At 42.5% G+C, this 14,301-nt stretch overlaps 1 protein-coding gene across 3 annotated transcripts in view; it reads right to left on the reverse strand.

Moving 5' to 3' along the window:
- LOC136442302 (tetratricopeptide repeat protein 28-like) overlaps positions 1-14,301 on the reverse strand; it is a 52,849-nt gene that overhangs the window by 6,259 nt on the left and 32,289 nt on the right. For all 3 annotated transcript variants that reach the window (XM_066439088.1, XM_066439105.1, XM_066439097.1), the window contains 12 exons: positions 12,436-12,583; positions 10,424-10,566; positions 9,364-9,493; positions 7,254-7,384; positions 4,790-6,887; positions 4,187-4,354; positions 3,565-3,730; positions 3,086-3,239; positions 2,446-2,695; positions 1,981-2,164; positions 778-1,681; positions 249-467 (listed from right to left, as the gene is read on the reverse strand). In XM_066439088.1, coding sequence (XP_066295185.1) covers positions 249-467; positions 778-1,681; positions 1,981-2,164; positions 2,446-2,695; positions 3,086-3,239; positions 3,565-3,730; positions 4,187-4,354; positions 4,790-6,887; positions 7,254-7,384; positions 9,364-9,493; positions 10,424-10,566; positions 12,436-12,583 — 4,695 coding nt within the window. The remainder of the gene's footprint in view (positions 1-248; positions 468-777; positions 1,682-1,980; positions 2,165-2,445; positions 2,696-3,085; positions 3,240-3,564; positions 3,731-4,186; positions 4,355-4,789; positions 6,888-7,253; positions 7,385-9,363; positions 9,494-10,423; positions 10,567-12,435; positions 12,584-14,301) is intronic.

Consider the following 14,301-nt stretch of genomic DNA (forward strand, 5'->3'; position numbering starts at 1 on the left):
TTCATGGTCCCATTTAACATAACACGGCCACTGGATTGAACAAGGATACAAACTACCATGCCTGGTCCTCCAGTTCTCCTCTTAAGTCACTGATGAAAGATAGCGTACGGCGCCGTATGCTATTTGAAACGTCTGTTTCAATATCATATCTAGTTGCTTGAGTAATTGTTTTTTGGCGAATATTATGTCTATTTTCTGTCTTTGTTATAACTACATCTTCAAACAAATGAAGATAAAACGTCACCCACCACTCTCATTGCTTCACACATGGCCTCACTGGCCATCAGTCCCTGCATCAGCCCTCCGTAGAAGGCCTTCATGAACAAGCAGCAGGCCAGGTCGGGTACCGGCCACAGGGACACCAGGGCGCACTGGGCCCCCGCGGCCAGGAACGCTCGCGTCAGGCCCACCACGCCGTCTGCCGTGATGCGACTGTGAGACTCCTGGTGATGACAGCTGATCACAACCTGTAAACATCATGTAAATGGGTGAGAACCAAAACAACAGCAAGTTGTGACGAAACTTTTGTTGAACATTTGTAAAATAATTATGGTCACTTCTCATACAATAGCAAGATGAGCTACATGTATTACATACTGCTGCTTGTGTAGTGTGTACATCTACTGCTTATTTTCTAGCATTACTTATTTGTCAGGCAGGCCCGTGAAGTGAACAAATTTCTCTCAACTGCTCAAAGTTCATATGCTCTCCAAGGCCTCAACTTATAACAATTCTATTGACACAAGAATGATAGCAGTTATCATTACAAGTCCTCACCAGTTTGGCACAGAGTTTTAGGTTCAAGATGTCTGCTGCTGTCAGGAGGAAGTCGGACAAGGATGGGGCATCCGTAGTGCTCTCAAGGTCACTGTCATTGTGAAGGTCATGGTTCAAGTCCATCTGTTCTGGACTGTTGTGGACGGCATGGTTACTGTTGCCGCGGTACCCGGAAGGACCTCTAGGTTCTCCCGGTGACAGTACGATCGCAGAGAGTCTCCAGTTGACGTGAGTGGAGAAGTGGACACATTCTGCGCTGGAGATGATCTCCATGACGGATTCTTTGGTTGCCATGGGGCCCAGTAAGGGTTTGACTCCCAGCATCTCTGAAATGATCCTGGACTCTTGTTCCGCAGCTGGTAGTGGGTCGTACGACCACCTTTCTAACACAGAAGGCGGCAGTTTCGGGTTACCTAAAACCAGGCCTGGTAGCACGTCAGAGGGCCTCGACTGTGGGTGCACTTGCTGGTTCATACTGAGTGCCTGAATGGATGGTGTGACCACAAGGCCATATCTCTCATACAGGCACTCATTACTGGAGCTCCCTTTCAAGACAGCAAAAGGCACAAGGTACAGATCTCCATCCAGCACCAGTACCAGCTGTCCCGCGGGCGACTTTGGTCCGTTCATCCTGGGTAGCACGTCCTCCATGGGTGAAATCAAGAGATCGTACAGAGCGCGTAAGGGCGGTTTTCCCGACCACGGCCTCCGTCTCCTGCCGCCGCCAGTTCCGATACTCGCCGTGCGAATGCTGCCGGCTGACAGTCCGGAGAACTGGCTGAGTAGGGAGTTCATACTGGTGGTGCTCTTGTTGAAGACATGGTTACGGTTGATCAGCCTCAAGAAGGTACTGTTGGAGTGCATGCTCATCTCTTCAGCTTCACTCTCTGTCTCACTGGATGACCTAAAGATATATATAAAGATACAGTCTGAATCAAAAGAAAAAGAACTTTCTACTAGCTATGAGACATATATTCTGCTGTCTGTAAACAGCTGCAAACTTGTCCTGTCCATGCACAAAACCAATCACAAATAGACACCAATCCAAAAGAATTCTCAGTGTTTCTGAATACAGTTACTTACTGTCTAATACAGTGTCTACTATGCTTTAAGAAAACACTATCTCCTTGTATTTTAGGAGAGTGTTTAAGTACACCTTTTCACCATCTCAAAGTCTATATTTTGATACTAGTTCATGCATACCTTGGAATGCTTGTCTCCACTCCCAGGGCCTCCCTGACATATGACACGTACTGGTCCAACACTGATGTTGACATGGCCACTGACACGTTGTCCTTCTCGGACATCGCTGATAGTGGAGACTCCCTTTCTGACGGCAGGTGACTGTTCAGCTCATTCATGTTACACTCGTGGAACTTCACCACACCTGAAAGTATCAACATGATGCATATGAATGGACAATCCTTGGCTATTGTTTAACAGTGAAGAAAGAAGAGGACCATATAGTGTATTCTAACAGCAGAATCACCACTTGGGAAATTGAAAACTTTGAATGTGAGGGTAAGCATCGAAACTGCGACCTATTCATTTTGAGCCCAATTCTCTAACCATTACTCCACACTGACGCCACATAACATAAGGTAGTCCAATACTACGCTCTCTTGCACATCATAAATTACAGTGAGACACGATTGATGAGAAAAAGACCTTTCTGTGGGATGACGAGCCAGCTGTACAGGTATCCCACAGCAATGGAGTAGTACAGAACAGCAGCCTTCTGTTTGTCCACTGCAGCGATGATCTGATCAACCGTTACCGGTGACGTGTCCATCACGCTCCCTGCCTCTGAGCCCTGCCTCTCCATCAGTAAGTCGATAAAAGCTCGTGTACGCCCGCGCTCGGCGATGGCGAGAGCTTCTTCTTGTCTGCCCAGGCTGACCAACACTCTTTGTAAGGCCTGAGTGGACATAAGATTAGTGATATAAACTGTCAATCATTCTGGTTTACATCCTGTTGTACATTTCTGGAAACAATTGAAATTGTTGTGAACGAGATCATTAATAAGATTGCCACAAATAGACTACTTGTTATCTCTATATAATACAGTGACCGTCAAATGATTTGATAAGTTAACAGACTAAGTAAGATGCACACTGAGCAATAAGAAAAGGTTATTGTACTCAGTCTGGAATTCCAAAAATGACACCGTCAAGATTTGAGCAAATGAGTTGGAAAAGCATATCAGTACATTGACACCAAGAAATCTAAATGCCCATTCCTCATAAAATTCTGCAAATTGTTCTTCATGTGACTAAGTATATCATATGTTTTATATGTTTTAACATACCTGGTAACAAGCTGTCTGCATGTCGAACATGTTGAGCTTGTAGTCGCTGCTGAGGAGGGAGTCTCTGCGGATGGTCTCAAACTGGGCAGCAGCCTTGTACAGCTGATGCTGGGACTCCTCCAGCTCCTGGTGCGACCACAGGGCCAGACCAAGTCTAGGGAAGGGGGAGAACAATTAGAACCATGGAACATCTTCATTTTAGACAGTGTATCTGATGCTAGCAATAACTTCTTCAATGTCTAGATTTTATGAAAACAATGCAGCTACATGTACATGTCTGAAGAGCTTTGTGATTCCACTGATACTTTGTAGCAATAATCCGTCCATCATTGTAGTACCACTTATCCTTTCCATACATAGAGGTGATCCGACCAATTCCTGTATCTGTATCCATATAGCCGGTATAACAGCCATTCGGCGTAGACCTTACGAATGCCGCTATACTTTTGTGATGTAAAAAAGATTTCGTTATACAGTACCTGTATCTGATCCTGGCCTCGTCCTCCCTCCTGCCCAGCTGTTCTGCGATGCCCAGCCCCTGCTGCAGGTACGTGATGGCCTGCGAGTAGTTCCCCAGGGCGTGGTGCGTGCGCCCCAGGCTGCCATACGCCAGGCACTTGGCTACTTGGTCGTTCATCTGAGCAGCTGGGGTGAAGAAAGAGATGGAGACATTCAGGAACTAATCTGAGATTGAAGATTCTACAGTAGACTGTCTGTGAAATTTTGGACTTGTACTTTGTACGTGTAGCTGAGGACACCAGTTTTAGAAGTAAAGCTAGTACCAAAACAGTCACCTTAATGAAGGTTAGACATCCATGTTGTAAGACACGCAAGGAAATAGTTACTCAAGGAACTGGATGAAATTTGGAAACAGTCAAACATCTCAGACATCACTGACCATTTTCAAATTCTATCCAGTTGCTTGAGTAACTGTTACCTTGGGTACTAAAACAGTCGTGTGCAGAAGCAACTGCAGGGGACAAAACCTAAATGTTCCAAATTGTACATTCCGATAGGATACAAGAAACGTCTGTACCAAATGTTGAAAGAAGCTATATGTCACAACAGAAATATAAAGCAAAGAAAAACTGTGTCACATACCAATGCTTAGATGTTGCTCCTGGAAGAAGATAGCCTTCTGGAAGTTGCCCAGTGACTCATGGGTAACTCCCAGGTTACCGTAGGCGCGACCTTGGCAGGCGGGGTTGTCGTTTTCCTCTGCAATCTCAAGGTCAAGTTGGTGGAACTCCAGAGCTTTTTCAAACTCACCTGGAAGGACAGATGGGGATCATGGTCAGACCTGTACCTTTAGACTTAATGTCTGGACTTCAACAGCATATAGTGAAATCTGGTTGCTGACAATTTGGCATTTCGTATGGGTTGTTTTTAATGATAATGTGAGGCTGACGCATACTAATATTTGATTACATGTTGGTCAGATAGACTAAACCTATAGCTACTGTCAGTATTATGACAAGCCCTATGACGTAGCATGATATCATTATGACATTAAGGTGAATTACTACAGAATCAAGCATTAGAGTGTGAAGGCAATGACACAAAGCACTCTCATTAAAAAAACAAGTCTTATCTATGTAGGAGACTGATCTTAATCTATACATGTCTGAAACATACACTATATTCTTCACAATAGATTGCTTCTGAGGTCAAGAACTGTTCCAGTTTCAAAACCACAACACTCACCCATTTGCTGGTAGACACCACCCAGTCCACATGCAGCGTCGGCCTGCAGGTTTTTGTTTCCCATCTGTTTGGCCATCTCCAGCTGGTGTTCCAAGCACGATATCGCCTGCTCAAAGTTACCCAGGGTGCTGTGCAGGCACCCCAGTTCGCCGTACGCAGACCCCATGGCCTTGGCATTGTTCAGTTCGTGAGCCACCACGAGTCTCTTCTCGAAACACACCAGGGCCTGCTGTAGGTTCCCCATGGATCTGTGGGCATTCCCCAGGCCTCTGTAGGCTCGGTCCTGATCAAACAGGCTGTTGGAGTTCAGCGCGACGGTCAAATGTTGCTCGTGATGCTTCACGGCATCCTCATTATCACCTAGAGCCTCGTAACAGTCTCCGAGATTCCCGTACGCCCTCCCGCGGTCGAGAATGGCACTGTGGCCATTCACCTGCTCCAGGGTTGCGAGCTGCTCCTCGAAATAGCCGATGGCAGCTTCAAACAAGCCCATGTTCATCTTGGTGATTCCTAGGTTACCGTACGCCTGAGCTTCAACGGCGCTGTCTTTTAGATCCTTCGCACGTGCGAGCTGTTCTTCGTAGCAGCCGAGCGCGGTTGTGTACTTCCCGAGGGAGGTGTGGACGGCACCGAGGTGCCCGTGTGCTTTACACTCCCCCTTCACATCCCCTATCTCCTGACACAGGTTCAGCTCCTGCGTGTGAAAGTTCAAGGCCTTATCAAACTTCCTCAGCAGTCTGTGAGCAGCACCCATGGCTGCATAGGCACTTGCCTCCAGGGACTTATTCCTGACCTCCTTGGCCAGCACTAACTGCTGTTCGTAGAACTTCACAGCACCTTCGGTGTCCTGTTTGGCCATCAAAGCATCTCCGATATTTCCCAGCGCTCTGAATTTTCCTTGGACATTTTTCAGCACGTGTGCTATGGATAGGAAATATTTCTGGCACTCGAGGGCATTTTCTACATTTCCCAGCGCCTTGTGAGCAAGACCAAGGTTACAGTAGGCCTTGGCCATGGCAACCTTGTCCTGCATGTCCTTGGCAAGAGCCAGGTCCAGGTCATAGTAGTGCACAGCTTCCTTGTAGTTCCCTAATTTGTAGTGAGCATACCCAAGGTTATGGCAAGCTTTTCCCTCCCCCTCAATATCCTGTATCTCCTGTGTGATGTTAAGATATTTGTCGTAGTATGGCACGGCCTGACTGAACTCCCCCCTTGTACTGTGGTAGTTTCCCAGGTTGCTCAGTGCGCGAGCTTCGCTTGCTTTATCCTTTATTTCCTGTGAAATGTTCAGGTGACTGTGATAATGCTGCAAGGCTTTGTCCTCTGCGTTTAGCGCCTGGTAGGCTACTGCCAAGTTTCCGTGCGTGCTGGCCTCCGAGGCACGATCGTTGACTGCTTTTGCGATGGTCAGCTCCTGGAGGTGGTACTTGACCCCTTGCTCCTGGTGACCTAAGGCACTGAAGGCATTTCCCATGTTGCCGAAGGCCCTGCCTTGCCCAGCACGGTCGTTGCACTCAGAAGCTATGGCAAGATGGGCCTTGTGGAGTTTCAATGCGGTGTCAAACTCTCCCTTCAGCTGATAGATGATACCCAGATTTGAACAGGCCCGTCCCTCTGCCTGCTTGTCCTTTGTACTCAACGCAATGTTCAACTGTTGCTCGTGGCAATGCTTGGCACGGTCATGGTCCCCCATGCAGCGAGCGGCATGCCCGAGTCCGGCATACGCTCTCGCCTCAAAGGACTTCTCCTCGATTTCCGCCGCTATTTCCAGCACGCGGTTGTGATGCGTCATCGCCTGGTCAAAGTTCCTTTTGTAGTGATACGAGCTCCCCAGGTTACTGTACGCTCTCGCCTCCTCCTCTTTATTCTCACATTGCTTCGCAATCTCTAAGTGCTGCTTGTGACATTCAATGCCATTGTCAAAGTCCCCCATGGCGAGGTACACGGTTCCCATGTTTCCGGTCTCCCGCGCCTCAAACAGTTTGTCGTCAATTTGTTTGGCAAGGACGACGCACTGTTTGTGGCTGGCCAGGGCGTTGGGGAAGTCTCCTACAGAGGTGTAGACATGGCCCAGGCTGCTCAGGGCTTTGGCTGCAACCTGTGATCACGAGAAAACAGAAAGTCGTCAATGCTACAAAATCACTGATTTTAGAAATGATTGAGAACACATAAAGCATGAGAACATCATTTACCATTAGCTACAAAAAGAGCAGGAATAAAAAAATCCTCCCAAAATTGTTTTTCATAAAAAATAAAAAAAATTAAAAGAATGTACTGAACAGCAGCCTTGCAAGAATACACTGACTTTGACCTTCTATAGACTGGTCGGAATGTCGGTCGGTCTGAATCAGAATCCTCTTTGCTAATGTTACATCTAGGTACAACAAAACTGGAAGAGAGTGTTTGACTGCAGCCGATCCACACAATAACGATGATGTTGATGATGACAAAGAAGCAAACCCACCTCTCTGTCCTTCTCCTTCATGGCCAGGACCAGCTGCATGCGGTGGTGAGCCAGACTCTCCTTGTAGCAGCCCTTGGAGTAGTAGGCTGACCCCAGGTTACCCTGCACCCTGCACTCTCCCTGGGCATCACCTACAGAAACAGACAAATTGAGGGAATTCAGACAAATAAAACAAGGTTTCAATAGGCAAATTGTAGGAATTTACCAATTACTGGAAAATATTGCACCCTAATAGTGACATTCAAATTACATCAACTGTAACGATGCCATTTGCCATAGTATGAAACGGCAACTCCTAGACTGACATTTTCATATTTCACCTACAAAGAATCAATGACTTGATCAATGAGTTAGGCAGAAATACCTTCCTACCACAACAGCAAGGTCCACAGACATTCTTAGACTACAGAGACATAACTATAAGAAAGAAAATAAACAATCCATTCCGAAATGTCTAGCTCTTCATAAAAGAGCTCTTGACAGCAAGCAGAAGTAGCGACAAGGTTTAAGTAAATAGTCACGCTCAGAGCAGATGTCAAACAATGGACAGAAAGGATTATCAAGGTTGAATTTTGAGAACTTCCTCACTTAGTGCCTCACACAAAGACAACAATTCTTGAGCCTACAGGATCAAAAGAGTATATTGTGAAGATATTCAGTGTTCAGAAAAATTCTGTTGACAGTTAGTGGATAGCAAGACATAGATGCATATGTATGATCAATAAGGGATACAAAAAAGTGTAAGATATGGTCTTCTTCATGTAACTTAGTGGCAGTGTACTTAATGTCGTCAAGACAATGTCTTGCAATTAACTCTTTATCTCCTTATAAAGAAAAGGGGGTATATAAGATGTCACAAGGCCCTCAGTCATCTGCTTACAACAACTTGGACAAGAGGAATGTCAAACAGTGGACTTCCACTAAAAGCCTGTTGCCTTTGGAGGGACTTTGTCATCTCCTCTGAGGGCCATGCTGGGTCAGTAGTTTTTGGATGTCGACCAAATTCAGGAAAACAACCTCACAGTGTGTTAAAAGGCAGGAGGAAATGGTGCTTTCTAAACAGGCATGACCTGAGTTGATACCACAACATCTAGGGCACTACAGATTGCTTCTAGACTTGAGAAATTGGACAGGTATTCATGTTTGAAGTTCAGGCACATTTGCCTGCTATCTTGAGCTACATGTATACTCCCTCTGTTTGGCTAAATATAGCATCTCAGTCTGCTCTTTTAGGAGGTTGTGAAAAGTCTGATTTGAGTTTGTGAGGTTATTAAGTATTTCTCGTTTAAAGTTTTAGGTCAATTCTATGAAATATAGACTGGAGAAGTTCAAGCACTAATCAATGTTCTTCCTGGCACTGAACTCCAACATGATGCGTCATATACATCTAGACAACTAGAGATTCGTTGCATACCAACATTGCCGTAAGCATGACAAGTGGGCATGGTCAGCTGGCAGTGAAAGCTGGGGGAAGGTGAGAGAACACAGCCCCAGGTAACTGTACACCCCAGGCATGCCTCTGCATGGGATAACTAGATCTGCAACTGGTGTAAGCACTGATGGGGCATGAAATAGTGTCATGTACAACCAATTTGTTAGCATATCAAGTTTACAGTAGAGCAGAGTTTCCATAGCACATAACTTATGCATTCTCACACAGTAATCCAGTGTACACAGGCATTATTGGAACCAAGCTCAAATTAACAAATCTTTAGATTCTTAGAGTTCTTAGGTTATTCTTGTGTATTTCCAAGTTACTTACCAATGTGAAATGAGAAATTAGATTAAATGTAAACAGGAAGAATATTCCAACAATAATTGGGAATTTCTACATTCCTATTTTTAGACCTAAAAATCCTCTTGCAAAACATCTTGTAACTGACACTAAAACAAAAGGGTGGCATAGGATGCATAAATTGCAGTATGAAAATAAAGTGCTAGGGGTCCCAGAAACTAATCACTTCTTGCTAAGGCTGAGGCCTACACAGTACACACACATAAATTATCATGACGAGTTAGCCTGTTTGTAAACAAACAAAGAAACAAACAACTACAGTTAGAAAGACAGCTGCAAGGGGGCCACCCCTCACATACATGCAGCCAGACTTACCGAGAGACTTGGCAACAGTAAGGTCCTGCTGCATGTAGGCGATGGCCTTCTCCGTGTTGCCTAGCAACCAGTGTGCCGTGGACAGGGCCGAGAACACTGACCCTTTCAGCTTTAGGCTGCACGTCCCCACCTGGTCAGAGTAGAAGAAGAACTTTATTGCACGACAGTTGTAACAGGTACAATGTATGGTAACTTGTACATACATGGCGGTTGAACTATGCTAACATCTAACCATTTCTATATAACTAATCTACTTTATGAATAAAAGTTAAGACTACATATATGCATGCAAATATATAATAAACATTTTGTAGGATAGGAGATTCACATTCAGGATAAAACAGAAGCATTTTCCATTGGGATCAAAGGTACATGCTATAGTCTGCTCCACATATGGTTCGGCTCTGTACATATTGACAATACCTCCTGGCAGAAATTTTTGAGTAAACAACAAGCAAACAGAAATCAGTGAGATTTTATGTAAGAAACCAATCCTCCAAGTTTTAAAGAGAAAATGATATTTTGGAGGGGGAGTTGGCAAGATTTTGCCCCTTGAATTTCAACATTGTCTACATGCAAACACTTCTTACATGTCTTAAGAATGGTCAATCTCAAGTATATCTTTCTTAAAACCACAGCTAGATACTATCATAGAGAGAGGAAGAAGTGTGAGAACTCTGCTATGGTCAAAAACTTCCACAAGTCTTTTGTCTTCAGGCTAGAAATACTTGGATTCCTGATCTTTTAAGCCCTGGAGTATAGGATGCCAGTTCTCACAAAGGCATTCAGACAGGAAAATTCAAACAATTTGGAAACTACTACAACATGTGCAAAACTTCTAGCTGTGTATAAATAATAAATGTCAAAGCAATCAGCCTGTTTGCATTTCACATGCCTTAGTTTTTCGTACCTTTAATGATACATCAGTTGATATAGAAATACTAGAAAAGTTGGTTTATGATATCTTCCCTTTAACAGAAACCACAGAATACCAATTTGAAAATAGTTGAACAGTAAGTACATATAAAGGAATTCTGTCCATGAAAAGTTGATAGCTGACCTTTAAAGCACACTCCAGGACCACCAGAGATGCAGAGTGGAACCCTGCAGCCAGCAGCTCCTGGCCAATCACAGAGATGATGACAAATGGGCTCTTGTCCAGCTTCATCTTTTGTAACTGCCGATAGGTCGGTTCCAATTTTTCTGTAACAGAAAAAGGAAGGTTTAAAACTTTTTAAGCCAATCACAGACCAACCTGCATGCTGATAACCAATCACAATTCAGCTAACAAACAGAACAGAAAGTTTATGCTCTAGATGACTGATTTACCTTGTTCATAGCAATGTCTTCAATAAAATAATACTGGCTAGTCTAGTAAAATGAGAGAAATGGTCTATCATTTATACTGATGCACTTCTAACATATCTGTTTAAGAAGACTAAGAGTTACACATAGTATTGCATGATTGTATGCTACACATTTTTTCAATCATAAATGCTCTCTATGGCAACTGGAAGAACTTTGGCATTGACAACTGAGAAATTACTCCAGAAAACCGCACGAAATGAAGGATCCATGCACTCTAAGGTGTGAAACGTGCAGCCTTCATCAAATTTGTCCAATTGATTTTTGCGTAATCTTCAAAACTTGCCCAGCGATTACTGACAGATTTGGTGTTTGCAGAGGGTTTAATTGTCTTGGAATATTTCAAACAGATCAATCTTTTATCATTCAGCAAACACAGCTGCTGTCTCTCCAGCAAATGTGGCAGATACTGATAAAGATTTAGGAGAACTGCTTAGCAACTTGTAGAGTTCACTCAACGTTGTTTGTTCTAAAGAGCTGAATTCTAGAGGGCTTTTACTGTTTCAAGACACTATGTTTTCTTAAAAAATTGACAGAAATAAAATCAAGTTGCATCTTTCTTTCTTGAATGTAGGAGACAGTAACAAGATGGCAAGTTGCTGTAGTTTTCAAAAACAGGACAATTTAACTTTTTCAACCTCAACTCACAAACAGGGACCTACAACAAATACACAAGAGCAGCTAGTATGATAAGACTTGGACACATTTAGATGGCAAAAAGTCTGTATTTGCATTGTTTAAATCATAATTAAAACTTAAAGCCGACACCAACAGAGCTGACATATCTGACCCATGGAACAATGTCTAAGTGTTATAATCATATCAGGGACATTTTTGGATGATGTTGTGTAACCACGGACAACATGTACTAACAAGAAAGGTTATTCGGATAACAAACAAGAGTTTGCCTAACCCCCCGCCACCAAGTAAAGAGTAAACATTGACAAATCTAAGTAATTAAAATGCAAAATGACTTGATAGGTGAGAAAAACAACTAGTCATCCGGGGCAATTCTACATTGTTATAGGAATGCCTCACACTACTTTTGTGTACATTGCTAATTCGATTACTTCAGCACTAAACAGATCCAGACTAAAAATGTTGCTATAAGCGGTACATGGCAAAATCTAAATAAGACATTTGAAATATGGAGATCAGTTGCAAAGAATGTATATAATTATAGAATACTACCTATTTTTCAAACTTAAGAACTATTATCATAATGTTCTGGTACTGTAAAACATAATCAGATTATTTCTGTACTCCTGATCTTTTGTTTATGCAATCAATGTAACGTATACGGTGTCCTATAAGCCCGCATGGGCTGGGCGCAAAATGGCGCAAGACACGGTAATAAAGTTTTCATTCATTTCATTCATTCATTCATTCATTCATTCATTCATTCATTCATTCATTCATTCATTCATTCATTCATTCATTCATTCATAACATAATTGGTGCTTTATGGTAAACTTCAAGCAGATCTATCAGTGGCAATGGCAGTATCCAAAGGGTAAAAGCAGTACCCTTATCCAGCAGTGGCCAAAAATACTGCTTTTGCACTTTGGACACTGTCATTGCCACCGATAGATCTGATTGGAGATTACTTTATTGCACATGTCAAAATTAAGTTCCTCACAAAATTCAAGCAATCTGTGGTGGTGTTATGAATCTGCTTCTAGATGGAAAAGAAAAAAGTGACCTTACCTCTGATTGGTGACTTCATGGCGGCTTCAACCATGCCCGCCCGCAGCTGTAGGCTCTTGGGGTCCTGTGCCAAGCCCGACGCAAACGCAGCCAGCGCCTCTGCATGCTGTCCCTTGCACTGGAGTGCCACACCTTGGCGGAAGTAAGCCTGCAGAAGGCAAGAAGAAGGATCTCTGATTAAGACACTTAAAAGTATTTATTCATCAAAATACATATTGTAAGAAAAGTATGAGGAGTGAAACAACGTCCTCTTGTGAAAGCTGTAAGAAAAATCAAATACCCTTCTTCAGTATCATACATAGTGATATAATATCCTAGTAGAAACCCAGTGCTTAAGTGACTGTAGATGTAACAAGTCATTCAATGCAACATTACCAACCACTGTTTGCATGTTGAAGAGGCCAGTGTGTTATAGCGGTGTGGTTAAGCTGGTCAATACTGATATATTTATACAGCACAAAGGTAGGTACATGTTCTGTATACTTAGATGAGAGAACACGGCCATAGCCAAGGTTCAGTTACATATGCCATGATAGCATGCTATTTTTTTATATTATTTTAAATTATAATTGAACGTGAGCATAAAGAAAATTTTATGATACAATTTGATACAAAACACACAAAAATGTACATATAAAATCTACTATAGTTGAAATCAACTGTGAGCCTATGAAGGCTTATCTTTAGAAACATTTATGACACAGTACTAAACATCATATATGGATTATGTATTAGTACTTTGAACCTTTGAACAAGTCATAAATGTGGGTGTACAAACAATGTATGTGTCATGGAGCTTATGCAATAAACCAAGAACTGAAGCCAACCAAGTACAATTACTCAACAATTTTACATCAAGTATGCTATCTATTCATATATCCTGTCAGTGCACTCTAGATTTGTCCTTGTACTCTAAAGTAAAGGTTAAACTTAAAGTGTGCTAATACTACAGTTTAACATTCACACTGCAAACAAGTTAACTGGTACATGCCCAAAGTTGCTAGCATTGCTTTATGTATCAAATGTTTCTATCCTGCAAGTTTTAGTATTGATTATTTCCTAATGATGATAATGGTACAACAAAACATGTACTTTCATACCAAAAAATCAATACATTGATTAGCTATGTAAGTACATGTTATACATGTGTGCATACACTACAGTAAAAAAAGCAGTATCACAGATTTCAGACTGCTCCTTTGTCTTTGCCGTCTTGAGATACTTTATTTGACTAAACAAAGCCATTGGTAGAGTAGAAGCACTTGAAACACTTCAAATGTCGAATTCAGTACGAAAGATGTGAAAAATGCCTTCGTTACTAGACGCAAAAGAACGACAGCTGTGAACTGTACTAGGCTAACATAGTATCCTTTCTGTTTACAAGACAATGGCGATGTACATGTACATGGTACCTATGTAATCTACACTGTGATATTGCTATCAAAGCCATAGGTGTGAAAAAGCAAGGAATTATTGAGTGGGCAGGTACATTTTTTAAGATTTATCATTCTGACTTCTCAAGTTGCAACATGTCTATGATACTGTACATTGTACCTGTAATCTACTCATGTGATAAACGTTGCTATCAAAGCGATAGGTGTGAAAAACCAAGGAATTATTGTGTGGGCAGGTATAGTTTTTAAGCTTTATCATTCTGACTTCCCCACTTGTTAACATGTCTTTGATACTATGCGATCTCCTTAAAGTATCACAACATGTATGTTGAATGAACAGTATGAACACAGACCATCTCTTGTCTATCTTTTAAATTCCATCAATGGTAACATCAATACTAGCCATTAACATAGCACGATAAGCTTGATTGCAGCAAAACACAGACATTTACATGTCTATGTGACAGTTCTG

Source organism: Branchiostoma lanceolatum, chromosome 1, assembly GCF_035083965.1.
Source record: "Branchiostoma lanceolatum isolate klBraLanc5 chromosome 1, klBraLanc5.hap2, whole genome shotgun sequence".
Classification (NCBI taxonomy): domain Eukaryota; kingdom Metazoa; phylum Chordata; class Leptocardii; order Amphioxiformes; family Branchiostomatidae; genus Branchiostoma; species Branchiostoma lanceolatum.